Below are 12,896 nucleotides of genomic sequence, written 5' to 3'. Positions count from 1 at the left end.
TCAATCCCAGGAGACTGATTACAGGCTGGGGCATAGACCAGACCTTGTGACTCTGACAAATACTCATTGTATTAACACCGTAAGAAAACTGTTCATGAAATTCTTTAACAGTAAGGAAGTAATCACTTCTTAAAATGCCAGCCTTCTATCTTCATTTTTCTTAAGCAGTGATGTGTTTTGTTTTGTTTTTTTTGACGGGGGTTGGCAAATGTAATACTCATTGTATTAGGTTACAATTCCTGTGCAACTCCAACTCACAAGAGTCCTACCACTGATTCCAGACATGTTAGTATTGTATGCTGGGCCAGCTTCTAATGATTGAATTTTACTCAGTGTGATGCATTTAAGTTTTATTGAACAATTCCAAAGTGTTTACATTTCCTCTGCTCCTTATATAGACTTTGTACGCATGCAACAGGTATTTGTGTGGGGGATTAAATTTCTTTTATTGTGTGCATAAATGAAATGGCCATTAACTGCAAAACATTTCACAGTCAGAATCTTGCAGTGTACTAGGGACAGAGAATTACCAGTCCCAAGAGCCAGCATTCACTTTTTTGGAATTCATTGTGTAACATAAGGGCCAACTCATATTATTTCAGTTCAAAAAGTGAGTTACAGCATTAAAATGATTGCTTGGTGTATTTTATCTTGTTGGCAGGCAAGTGAGATGTAGGGATGCCAGACTCACATTTTGGAGAAGTGCTCCCTTCTTTGTCACACAAAGCTACTGACAATTCTATACTTGTGGCACCTTAGAGACTAACCAATTTATTTGAGCATAAGCTTTTGTGAGCTACAGCTCACTTCATCGGATGCATACTGTGGAAAATACAGAAGATGTTTTTATACACACAAATCATGAAAAAATGGGTGTTAATCCCTACAAAAGGTTTTCTCTCCCCCCACCCCACTCTCCTGCTGGTAATAGCTTATCTAAAGTGATCAGTCTCCTTACAATGTGTATGATGATCAAGGTGGCCATTTCCAGCACAAATCCAGGTTTTCTCCCTCCCCCCTCCCCCCAGATTTGTGCTGAAAATGGCCCACCTTGATTAACACCCATTTTTTCATGATTTGTGTGTATAAAAACATCTTCTGTATTTTCCACAGTATGCATCCGATGAAGTGAGCTGTAGCTCACGAAAGCTTATGCTCAAATAAATTGGTTAGTCTCTAAGGTGCCACAAGTACTCCTTTTCTTTTTGCGAATACAGACGAACACGGCTGTTACTCTGAAACCTGACAATTCTATGTCACACAATGCTACTAACTAACCTTTTTTTAAACAATTGCCTGGGTGAAAGTGCCAGTTGGCTTAAAAGGCTCTTGGAGAATGTATTTATCTCCCAATGAAGAACACAAGACATGACTTCACGCAGCTTCTTAAATCAGAAGACCAATGCCACTTATCTGTTTCCTTTTGCGCTTTTCCAGCTCCAACTTGGGCCACTTAGGGACAAAATTGAGTGTTTGGGAAGCAGAGAGCAGCTCTAAAATTCCTTAACAGTTTGAAATCCATCAGGAGTCCTTTCATACTTTACCTTCTCCCCCTCTCAGATATTCTCTGCTGTTCTTCCAGGCTTCCAGCCTGATGCCACATTTATTTTATAGATTCGTTTTGTTTTATCAAATGTAGATTTCTGTAGATCTGCGCACATTAAAATGAATGAAATCTGTACAACCTAAAAATTGGACCAAAGCTCAAAACAAGAACCCCTCTCTAGAACATCCCATCTGCCTCCCACCCAGTCAAGCTCTTCTCATCCCCAGAAAAAGATTACCTGAGTTACCTGAAGACCACCTTTAGGAGGTGGGAGGGTATGTCTACAGTGCAGTAAAACACCTGCAGCTGGCATGGGTCAGATGGCTTGGGCTGTGGGGCCGTTAAATTGCAGCATAGACATTTGGGATCAGGCTGGAGCCAAGGCCCTGAGATCCCATAGGGGGAAAGATCCCAGAGCCTTGGCTCCAGCCTGATCGTTAACATCTATGCTGCAATTTTACAGAACCATAGCCCAAGCCCTGTGAGCCTGAGCCAGCTGACCCAAGCCAGCCCTGGGTGTTTTGTTGCAGTGTAGCTATACCCTTCATGTTGAGTACCATCCTCAGATTTTGGACACTGGCAAACCAAAGTGAGGAAGCTAGTTCCAGCATTGAGGACTCCTCCCTGCAAACCCACTGGGCTGGACTCCACTCTTTAAAATGCTAGTATAAATGTGGAGCAACTCTGGATTTTGCACTGGAGTAAAACTGGTGTAAATAAAATGGGAATCAGGGTCCTATCTCCAGCCCTTTTCCATTTACAATGAGGGACAGAGGGAAAGATACTGCCTCAGTTGATCTCAGCCCATTTATGACTTTCTTGGTCAAAATCAGCACTTTTAAAATTGTACCTAGAACTCAATTGAAATCAAATACATACCACTGAACACAGGTGTAATATGCCCCTATAAGAATTCCATTAATTGTTGCTATGTCTGGAGGTAAGTAATGCAAGTAAGAGAATCCTTTTAATTTCTCAGACTGAACTTTCGTTCACTGGGTGTGTTCTGCTGTACTGTATAGTGCTTTCAGCTGATGGCTTTATAATATTCTTAAGTAGCTGGCGAAGTGTTTATTCATAAGAACATGCTGGATATTTGGTGCAGACTTCTTTCAATTGGATAAGCAGGAGAGATTTAGTGTACACAGAAGGCTGTATCTTTTTAGACACAGTATCTGAGGGTGGTTTTAGCTAAAGGACTTTTTGGCTTTATGGCCCAGTGGTGCTCAAGTTGGCTTGGGGAATGTCTAATTAAACATAATCTTTTCCATAACTTGTATTTTTCAACCATGTGAATTGAAGCATAGTGTTCTATCTTGTGATCCATTGTATGGTGATGCATTTACGTGCTGCTGCTAATAATCTGAGTAAATAGCTCTGGGATTATCTCCAGAATGTAATCTTAGTTTAAAAACACTTTTAATATTGACCATTTTCTGTAACTGTCTGTGACCAAAATGTTTGTATCTGTGAGTGAGCCACAGATTATTGTAGTAACTAAAGGATGGCTGCTGCTAAAAAAGCATAGGTTCCCAAAGGCTAGGGGGAAGAGCTTTCAGCATTTGTATGAATTCCCTACTATGGGTCAGATCTTCAGCTGAGCACATTTGAAAAGCCAGGTTTAAGTGGCAAGCAGCTGAGTCTTTCCTGTTACTTTTCCTTGCAGACACAGAACAATTTTTTAAAATATGAAACCTGACCCCTGGAATTTCAATATGCCCCATCTTTATAAAAATTGATTGATTCCCTCATGGTAATGTGGTCCATGCACATGGTGTCATTGGGCAGCCTGCTTTCTCCAGAGCAAGCAAATAATTAAGGTCTATCCTGAAGTGGCAATAGGGGGCCTCATTTCTTATCTACAAGATACCAGGAGGGATAAGGAACTGTTTAGTAAACCACATGCTGTGTTTCTTTCTCTGCATAATGCCAGAAATAGCATTTACTATTTTGCTATGGTAGTGTTTAAACCTAATGTGACATAAACATTAAGGAATAGAGCAAGTACCCAAGGGGATTTTATCAGGTACTATGGAAGCCAATAAAGTACATAAAAGGTCTAGGATCTGAATTTTCACTCCAACCACCTTAACATCACCACTGGATTGTCCCTCTGAGTTAATCAGAGTGATGCTGGTCACATGTCATGGAAAAATGAGAGCTGAGTAGTTCTGTCTGCATAACCTAGTTTAGCATGAATTTAAGCCACACAGTATATCACATCTGATTTGGTGTGCTCAGTGTGTTGGTAATACTATTGTCAACTGCTATTAATTCCTTTAAAGTAAGCATTTATGTAACTCGTGCATTTATGTGTAATGTATGTCACTAAATCAGTACAGTGTTCTAATGTATAATAATCTGGCACAAATCTATACCCTCTAATATAGATGTACAATCACATTTGTCTATTTCACACTTCTGTTAGGTGACACTTTATTGTGGGCTTCTTAACACAATAACAATTTTCTTCAATTATTTAGTAAACCAAAAACATCAACAGAAATTTTACATTCTCAATGCATATTTAGAAAGAAAATATACATCCTGATTCAGCCTAACTTTAAATACGTATTATAAGTAAATAGTTCTACTGAGGTTAGTGGAACTACTCATGCTCAAAATGAGATATATGCCTAAGTAGCTTATTCAGGTCTAGCTGAATAGTTAAGATGCGTGCATGCCTTACTAAGTAACTATGATTTTATTATTTTAATCTTGTCCTAAACCGTCTCTTCCCCATTTATCACTTCTTTTTTACATGTATTTAGTGTGTAAGCTCTTTCAGGCAGGGACATCTCTAAAGACTTGAAAAATACCGAGCACACTTTAGGGTGCTAAAAGATCATTTTAAAAATAATTTTCTGAACTTTCATTTTGCTTTAAAATGTCTACTTGGTTTTTCTTCAGATAACTGTTCATTCCCGTGTAGTGAATTCAAAGAAAACAAGAATGACTGTTGAATGAACTAAGGAAATTGCATTGATCGGAAATTCAGTGCATTGTTGCTTTACTAGTGACTGAGATGTTACCATTTAACACTTCATATGAAATTAGCTTGATCTTACTCCGCTTCCCGGTGGACAATTGTCCATATCACAATATTGGTCATAAAACCTAGCACTAATTGGAACCTTTGGTAGCTTTAGCAGAGAGGTCAAAGACTGAATGGGTATGTAGCTGGGGTTTCTGATCTCCAGTGGTTAGTAGTGAGTTCTACAGGCTGAAGTTGAGGCGCATTATGAAGATGGTGCAGGAAAGTTTACACTCTGATGTCTCTACCTTTTAAAGACACCATAATAAAGGCTCAACTTAAATTTATACTCCCAAATTAAAAAACATAGCCATGGTGGCAGTTTTTTAGCTCTTTTACTAAACAACAAAGTAAAAGAAGCTGTGAGAGGCAAAAAGGCATCCTTTAAAAAGTGGAAGTTAAATCCTAGTGAGGAAAATAGAAAGAAGCATAAACTCTGGCAAGTGAAGTATAAAAATATAATTAGGAAGGCCAAAAAAGAATTTGAAGAACAGCTAGCTAAAGACTCAAAAAGTAATAGTAAAATTTTTTAAGTATATCAGAAGCAAGAGCCTGGTAAACAACCAGTGGGGCCACTGGACAATTGAGAAGCTAAAGGAGCACTCAAGGCTGAGGATGTGAGGGAGATTCCCAAACCTGAGCCATTCTTTTTAGGTGGCAAATCTGAGGAACTGTCCCAGATGGATGTGTCATTAGAGGTGGTTTTGGAACAAACTGATAAACTGAACAGTGATAAGTCACCAGTACCAGATGGTATTCGCCCAAGAGTTCTGAAGGAACTCAAATGTGAAATTGCAGAACTACTAACTTGGTAAGTAACCTGTCCTTTTAGATCAGCTTCTGTACCAGATGACTGGAGGATATGTAATGTGCTGCCAGTTTTTTTGAGAGGCTCTTGAGGCAATTCCAGTAAATACAGTCTGGTGAGCCTAACTTCAGTACCAAGCAAATTGGTTGAAACTAGAGTAAAGAACAGAATTATCAGATACATAGATGAACACAATTTGTTGGAGAACAGTCAACATGGTTTTTGTAAAGGAAAATGTTGCCTCACCAATCTACTAGAATTTTTGATGGAGTTAAGCATGTCGACAAGGTAGATCCAGTGGCTATAGTATACTTAAATTTTCAGAAAGCCTTTGACAAGGACCCTCACCAAAGGCTCTTAAGCAAAGCTGTCATGGGATAAGAGGAAAGATTCTCTCATGGATCGGTAACAGGTTAAGATAGGAAACAAAGGGTAGGAATAAATGGTCAGTTTTCACAGTGGAGAAAGGTAAATAGTGGTATCCCTCAGGGGTCTGTACTGGGACCAGTCCTATTCAACATATTCATAAATGATGTAGAAAAAGGGGTAAACAGTGAGGTGGCAAAATTTGCAGATGATACAAAACTACTCAAGATAGTTAAGTCCCAAGCAGACTGCAAAGAGCTACAAAGGAATCTCATGAAACTGAGTGACTGGGCAACAAAATGGCAGATGAAATTCAGTGTTGATAAATGCAAAGTAATGTACACTGGAAAACATAATTCCAACTATACATATAAAATGTTGGGGTCTAAATTAACTGTTACCACTCAAAAAAGAGATCTTGGAGTCATTGTGGATAGTTCTCTGAAAACATACTCAATGTGGAGCAGCAGTCAAAAAAGTGAACAGAATGTTGGGAATCATTAAGAAAGGATAAGACAGAAAATATCATATCATATTGCCTCCATAGAAATCCATGGTACGCCCACATCTTGAATACTGTGTGCCGATATGGTTGCCCCATCTCAAAAAAGATATATTGGAATTGGGAAAGGTTCAGAAGTGGGCAACAAAAATGGGGGGGTGGGGAGGGATAGCTCAGTGGTTTGAGCTTTGGCCTGCTAAACCCAGGGTTAGGAGCTCAATCCTTGAGGCGACCATTTAGGGATACGGGGCAAAAATTGGGGATTGGCCCTGCTTTGAGCAGGGGGATTGGACTAGATGACCTCCTGAGGTCCCTTCCAACCCTGATATTCTATGATTAGGGGAATAGAACGGCTTCCGTATGAGGAGAGATTAATAAAACTGGGACTTAGCTTGGAAAAGAGACAACTAGGGAGGATATGGTACAGCAGTGATTCTCAGACTAGGGCTGCTGCTTGTTCAGGGAAAGCCCCTGGCGCGCCGGGCCAGTTTGTTTATCTGCTGCGTCTGCAGGTTCAGCTGATCGTGGCTCCCACTGGCTGCGGTTTGCCACTCCAGGCCAATGGGGGCTGCGGGAAGCGGTGCAGGCTGAGGGATGTGCTAGCAATCTGTTGATAAACAGAGGATGTTAAGCCAGGTCTACTCTAGGAAAGTTTTTTGCTGGTATAGCTACACTGGCAACCTCTCCTAGTGAAGATGAAGCGCAAAAGTGCTGCTACCTGCATAGTTTATAGTTCCTCACTTAAGCTATATCGGCAAAAGTACTTTTTTGCCAGTATAACTTCATCTACACCAGGGCTCAGTCAGTATAACATGTTGCCAAAAAATCACGCTGTAGCCAACATTGCTACACTGGCAAGTTTCTTGTGCAGGCCTGGCCTTGGTTTTCTTATAATAAAAGATGGCCTAAAGTCTTGATTAGAGTATGTTTGAGGTATTTCTAAAACGAAAAGTGTTTATTTTTAAAGGGCTTTATATCACTGTGGTTTTTTGTTTTGGGTTTTTTTTTTTGTTTGGTTGTGTTGTTTACCCATCCATACTGTGGGCTTTTGATAGTAGTAATGAGACACAGAGCGCTAACTAGAACGGAGCTGAAAGTTCTGAGTAGAAAGAAGCAAATAGTGTTTTGAAAAACATTAAGTCTTGGTTGTGGTGCTCTTTGCTGCTAGGCAGGAGAGCTGGGTTTCAATTACCATTCATGCACTCAGTCCCCATGCTGGCATTGGTAAGAATGTAGAATGCTGACAAGAGACTTGTATTGGCTTTAGTGACTTGCTGGCTGGCTAAAATGTAGTATGATTGGACTCGCATCCCAATCTTTACTTGGAAGTAATGTTGTTGTCCCTTGTGGCAGGAGTTAAGAGGGACATGGAAGGGAATCTCCAAGAATGCAGTACATGGGGGTGGTGGTAGAAGGAAAAGCTTGAGCATTAATCAGGATTTCCAGGTTCTTTTTGCTTTGCTTAATTAGTGGAAATGGCACCAGATTTTCATTTTAATTAAAAGTGCCTTTTGATATTCATTGGTGATCAGGGTGCTGGAACAATTTTTATAGTGGTGGTGCTGAGAGCTATTGAACCAAACTGTAAACCCTATATATATAATGGAATCCACTTCAAGCCAGGCAGTGCAGCAGTACCTCTAGCTCCAGCTGTGTTGGTGATGATAGAAATGTAGGATTTTTTACTTGACCTACATTCTTAAAGCTGCATTTCTGTTTGTGTGTTTACCAAATGTGAAAGCTATAAAATCACCAAGGATATACAGCCATTTCATAACTCCTATGGCTTACTGGCTTTGTTCCCTGTCACTGGTTCTAGATCTAGGGAATTTTTTGCAGAGAACTATGAATGTGGGAAGAAGAAACCTACAGGATGATTTACTGTACTTTTAGTGGTTTGCTTGCTGTACCTACAAAATTAGTTATATTTGTAGCACATGCAATGTTTCCAAATGGAGACTCAGCCAGCCAGGCAGAAGGACGGTCATGCATATTGCTCCCCCCATATTTCCCCAATTGCATTAGATAAGATGTAGAAACACTGTTCTGTAAACAAATGAAAAACTCTAGTCCTGTCCAGACCTGGCACAGCCTGCAAAGGGAAACTAGATCTCTCTAGCCAATTGAATTGAACTGGAATCCTAATGTGAACACATTTAAGAGAGAGAAATAATGCTGTAATGTTGTCTTCATCTGCTCTTCCCTGTGCTGTAGCTTTGTCAGTGCATGTTTTAAGCTATTTTGGTGACCTCAGTAAAGCAGCCTCTGTTCTTTGCTGTTGGTGAAGAAATAAAAATGTTTTTACAAGTTAGAGGTGGCTGAATGTTTTACTGCTTTCTGGTTTGACGGATCAGATAGGAATGTCTGGCAGCCAAAGACCTGCTACAGATTATTTTTATATTGTCTATCACTATATAGCAGCTTTTGCATCTGCATTATCTCATGTACTTCTAAGGCACCTGTAAGCTGTTTAGCAGCATTTATTTGTTCTTAAAAAAAGGCTCAGACAAATGTTACAATGCTAACTATGAATCTGTTGTCTTTCCCTTGTTATTTCAAGTCCATTACCAATTTAACAATGGGGGTATTCTTCAATCAAGTGTGGGGACATAAAGTAACTGGGCATATCCTTGGATTGGTAATTGAAAAGTCTTCCACCTTTGTTTCCAGTTCAAATCCAGTGTGGATCAGTAGTGAAAGTTCCCATCTGTCAGTTCAGTGGCCTGCAAGGGGTTGGTGGTCTCAGCTGAGTTCCTCAGAGATAGATGCCTATATTACAAAACTCACCACCATGACTTGCGTTAGGCTTCCCTGCAGCACAGTAGGTTGTTTTGTTCTGTGGTTGAGCTCCTGCCAAATTAGTTATACTTGAACTTCTTTGGATTTTTTTTAAAAAACCTCACTTATACAATAAGTGCAACTCCATAAACTAAGGTAACTTTTTCCTAAGCATCAAATCCATCTGAAAGGTCACAAATGGACTATATTTTAATCAGTGCATGAATTTTACTTTCAGAGAGGGGAGAGGAAATTGCTAACCCTGTCAGAAAATATAAATCTGGTCAGAGTCTGTCTTTATGATAGCTGAGAAAGCTGTGAGGTTTTTATTAAATCTTGTCACTGAGATCTAATCACTTATAAATATCTCATGATTTCCACTTGATCAAACCCTTGATTTTAAAAGGGTGAATTTAAGTGTTTTTTTTAATTTTGAAGCCAAAAATATCATGAGGCATCTGCCCAATTACTCATTATTATTTTCCAACTCCCAGCCTTGAGTTTCCATAGACCTAATTAAGAGACTTTCCTCCCACACAGTTCAATGCACACTTTTGCTTATGTGGGTTTCAGAGAACAGCCAGAGAAACTCATTTAAATGGAAGAAGAAAAGGAGTACTTGTGGCACCTTAGAGACTAACCAATTTATTAGAGCATAAGCTTTCGTGAGCTACAGCTCACTTCATAGAATCATAGAATATCAGGGTTGGAAGGGACCCCAGAAGGTCATCTAGTCCAACCCCCTGCTCAAAGCAGGACCAATTCCCAGTTAAATCATCCCAGCCAGGGCTTTGTCAAGCCTGACCTTAAAAACCTCTAAGGAAGGAGATTCTACCACCTCCCTAGGTAACGCATTCCAGTGTTTCACCACCCTCTTAGTGAAAAAGTTTTTCCTAATATCCAATCTAAACCTCCCCCACTGCAACTTGAGACCATTACTCCTCGTTCTGTCATCTGCTACCATTGAGAACAGTCTAGAGCCATCCTCTTTGGAACCCCCTTTCAGGTAGTTGAAAGCAGCTATCAAATCCCCCCTCATTCTTCTCTTCTGCAGGCTAAACAATCCCAGCTCCCTCAGCCTCTCCTCATAACTCATGTGTTCCAGTCCCCTAATCATTTTTGTTGCCCTTCGCTGGACTCTCTCCAATTTATCCACATCCTTCTTGAAGTGTGGGGCCCAAAACTGGACACAGTACTCCAGATGAGGCCTCACCTCATCATCAGATGCATATCGTGGAAACTGCAGCAGACTTTATATATACACAGAGAATATGAACCAATACCTCCTTTTCTTTTTGCGTTGGGTCATATTCTCTGTGTATATATAAAGTCTGCTGCAGTTTCCACGATATGCATCTGATGAAGTGAGCTGTAGCTCACGAAAGCTTATGCTCTAATAAATTGGTTAGTCTCTAAGGTGCCACAAGTACTCCTTTTCTTTTTGCGAATACAGACTAACACGGCTGTTACTCTGAAACCTGTCATTTACATGGTTTGATTTTGGTTAACATATCTGGGAACTATTGTGGTTCAACCTCTCATAATGGTGGGTGCCCAATTAAGCTTTTAATCCACTTGTATATAAATTAATAATATTATCTTGTTAAAAATACACAGTATTTAAAGGTTTCAGAGTAACAGCCGTGTTAGTCTGTATTCGCAAAAAGAAAAGGAGGACTTGTGGCACCTTAGAGACTAACAAGGTGCCACAAGTCCTCCTTTTCTTTTTACAGTATTTAAAGTCAAAGATAATTTTCCTTGCTACTTTAAATATGTGAAAATATGCAGGGAGGCTTTAACTATCTGTGGATATGCAGAGTGGTTTAAGGGGCAAAAAAGCCTGGGGGGATAGGGAACTGTTTCTAAATTGTGGGGTGGAAGAGAAGGGAAGGAAGAGGTACTTAACATGGCCATTAACATAACTGCTAATTCTGTTAGCAATGCTAGTTATTCAGTAGTCTCTCACCGTATATTGGCACTATTTCCCCTTTTGCACCCTCCCCCAACAAGATTTTTTTAAAAAGGAAAGCCATCAAATGGTTTTAGTACATACTGAAATTGAAAGAAATTTGGAAACTTAAAAATGAAGATTAAAATGTTCATTTAAGCATAGTCTCAGATGAAGCTCGAGGACACACAATAGTGGATTAGGGTCTCATACGGAAATCCAGTCCGAGTAGCAGAGAGGAGAAGGAAAGCAATTACAGGTCTGGGTACTGGGAAGGTGTTAAATTTAGACCTTTATAATACTTCATAGGCTGGAGCTCAATTCTGATATACGATTACATAATAATGTACATTTAAATTCAGCCCCTTTCCAGTAAGGGTCAGATCTACTCTCTATTTAAAAACAAACAAAAACACCCCACTCCTCAAAAGCTGCACCGTTTTAAATGAGGAGAAGTAAGAGGAAATATGTGCATTACGGGGGATCAAATATTGCATGCACATTAAGATAGGAAAAATACCGGGGCAAAATAAGGTGGGCGTGTGAGCGAGTGCGCGCTCTCTTTTCATGTTTGGATTTTATCACGACCAGCCGGGCATTGTATGCGACCATTGTGAGGCTTCCATGCGAATTCCGGAAGTTTGAGACCAAAAATAGCTGCGTATTACTGGGGAGAGATGACGGTGGATTATGATCTTTCACAACCGCTTGTTTTGCTCCCTCATAAATGCAGGTCCAAACGCTCAAGTGCCTCCCCTAGTCCCATGAAGCAGGCTCGAAGGACGTGTTGCAGCGCTGCGCCGTGAAAATGGCTTTTTGCCATGCCCCCCTTCTCCACCAATCAGCGGAGAAGAATCGGGCTTTTCGCGGGGGCAAAGTTAAAGCTACGGTGGAAAAGACCGGCGGGGGGGGGGGGTGGGCTCGTCATCCCAGCTCGCCCCCTTCCTCCCCCCCAGGCACGGCGGCTCCCTGCAGTGTGTTCTCCGGGGCTGTGGGCAGCCGCCGCCGCCGCCTGGTAGAAGGTCCCTTTAATAGGTAAAACCCCGCCGCTGCACGCGGCTCGGGCTGGCTCCAGCGTTTCCGCCTCACCGTGACTCCGCAAGCCCTGGGGGCGGCCCCGCGTGCAGCCCGCCGGCTCCCGGGCCGGAGCCGACCTGCAAGGGGCCGGGTGGGTGGGGACGCGCCGGCCCTGAGGCGGTTGCGGGGCCGCCCCGCGCCCGGGCCGGGCGCTTTGTGTACACAGCTGCACGGCGCGCCGGGGAGCGAAAGGAAACGGTTGGAGGAAGGCGGCGAGGCTGTTGTCGGGGGCGCTGGCGCGCTGCGAGCCAGATGTAGGCCGCCCCCATCCCCGCCTCCCTTGCGCCTCTCGGGCGGCACTGGCGCGGCCACGCCGGAGCCCTGGTGCGAACCGCGGAGATCTGATGAGTTAGCTGGTTGCTATGGTGAGGAGGGGGGGGGGGGGGGACCGTGTCACGTGACCAGGGTGCTGCTCCGGGCGGTTTGACGTCAGCAGGGAGGGAGGTGGGCAGGGGAGCGCGAGCGCGAGCAGGCAGCCGCTGTGGCAAAGCAGCAGAGCAGCCCCGGCGCAGCCTCTCCGCCGACCTTCCGCGCGCGAGCCAGGCAGCCAGCCGTGTGGGGGTGGGAGCGCGCGCCAATGCCGGGACCTACCCAGACGCTGTCCCCAAATGGCGAGAACAACAACGACATCCTGCAGGATAACGGCACCATCATCCCCTTCAGGAAGCACACGGTGCGCGGGGAGCGTTCCTACAGGTAACCCGCGCGGGCTTGCGGGGATCGCCCGGGTGCGGCTGCCTGCGTGATTGGGGTGGGGGCTGCCGCGGGCACTGCAGCAAAGGGACAGGCAGGGGGATTGCATAACAAAACGCCGTGCTCTCCGCGGCGTGTTAAAAA

At 42.6% G+C, this 12,896-nt stretch overlaps 1 protein-coding gene across 4 annotated transcripts in view; it reads left to right on the top strand.

Annotated features, from left to right (window-relative positions):
• Positions 1-12,896, top strand: part of MAPRE2 (microtubule associated protein RP/EB family member 2) — a 170,318-nt gene that overhangs the window by 61,416 nt on the left and 96,006 nt on the right. Inside the window, exon 1 of one of the 4 annotated variants that reach the window (XM_073331255.1) lies at positions 11,933-12,017. The exons of 1 other annotated variant lie outside the window; for it this stretch is intronic. Coding sequence is in view for 1 of the 3 variants with exons in the window: in XM_073331252.1 (XP_073187353.1) it covers positions 12,637-12,755 (119 nt within the window). In the remaining 2 variants the exon portion in view is untranslated. Of the gene's footprint in view, positions 1-11,932; positions 12,018-12,144; positions 12,425-12,482; positions 12,756-12,896 lie in introns of those variants that run through there. 2 more of the 4 variants (XM_073331253.1, XM_073331252.1) reach the window with 2 other exon arrangements.

Source organism: Lepidochelys kempii, chromosome 2, assembly GCF_965140265.1.
Source record: "Lepidochelys kempii isolate rLepKem1 chromosome 2, rLepKem1.hap2, whole genome shotgun sequence".
In the NCBI taxonomy this organism is placed as follows: domain Eukaryota; kingdom Metazoa; phylum Chordata; order Testudines; family Cheloniidae; genus Lepidochelys; species Lepidochelys kempii.
This window is presented reverse-complemented; position numbering and strand designations above follow the sequence as displayed.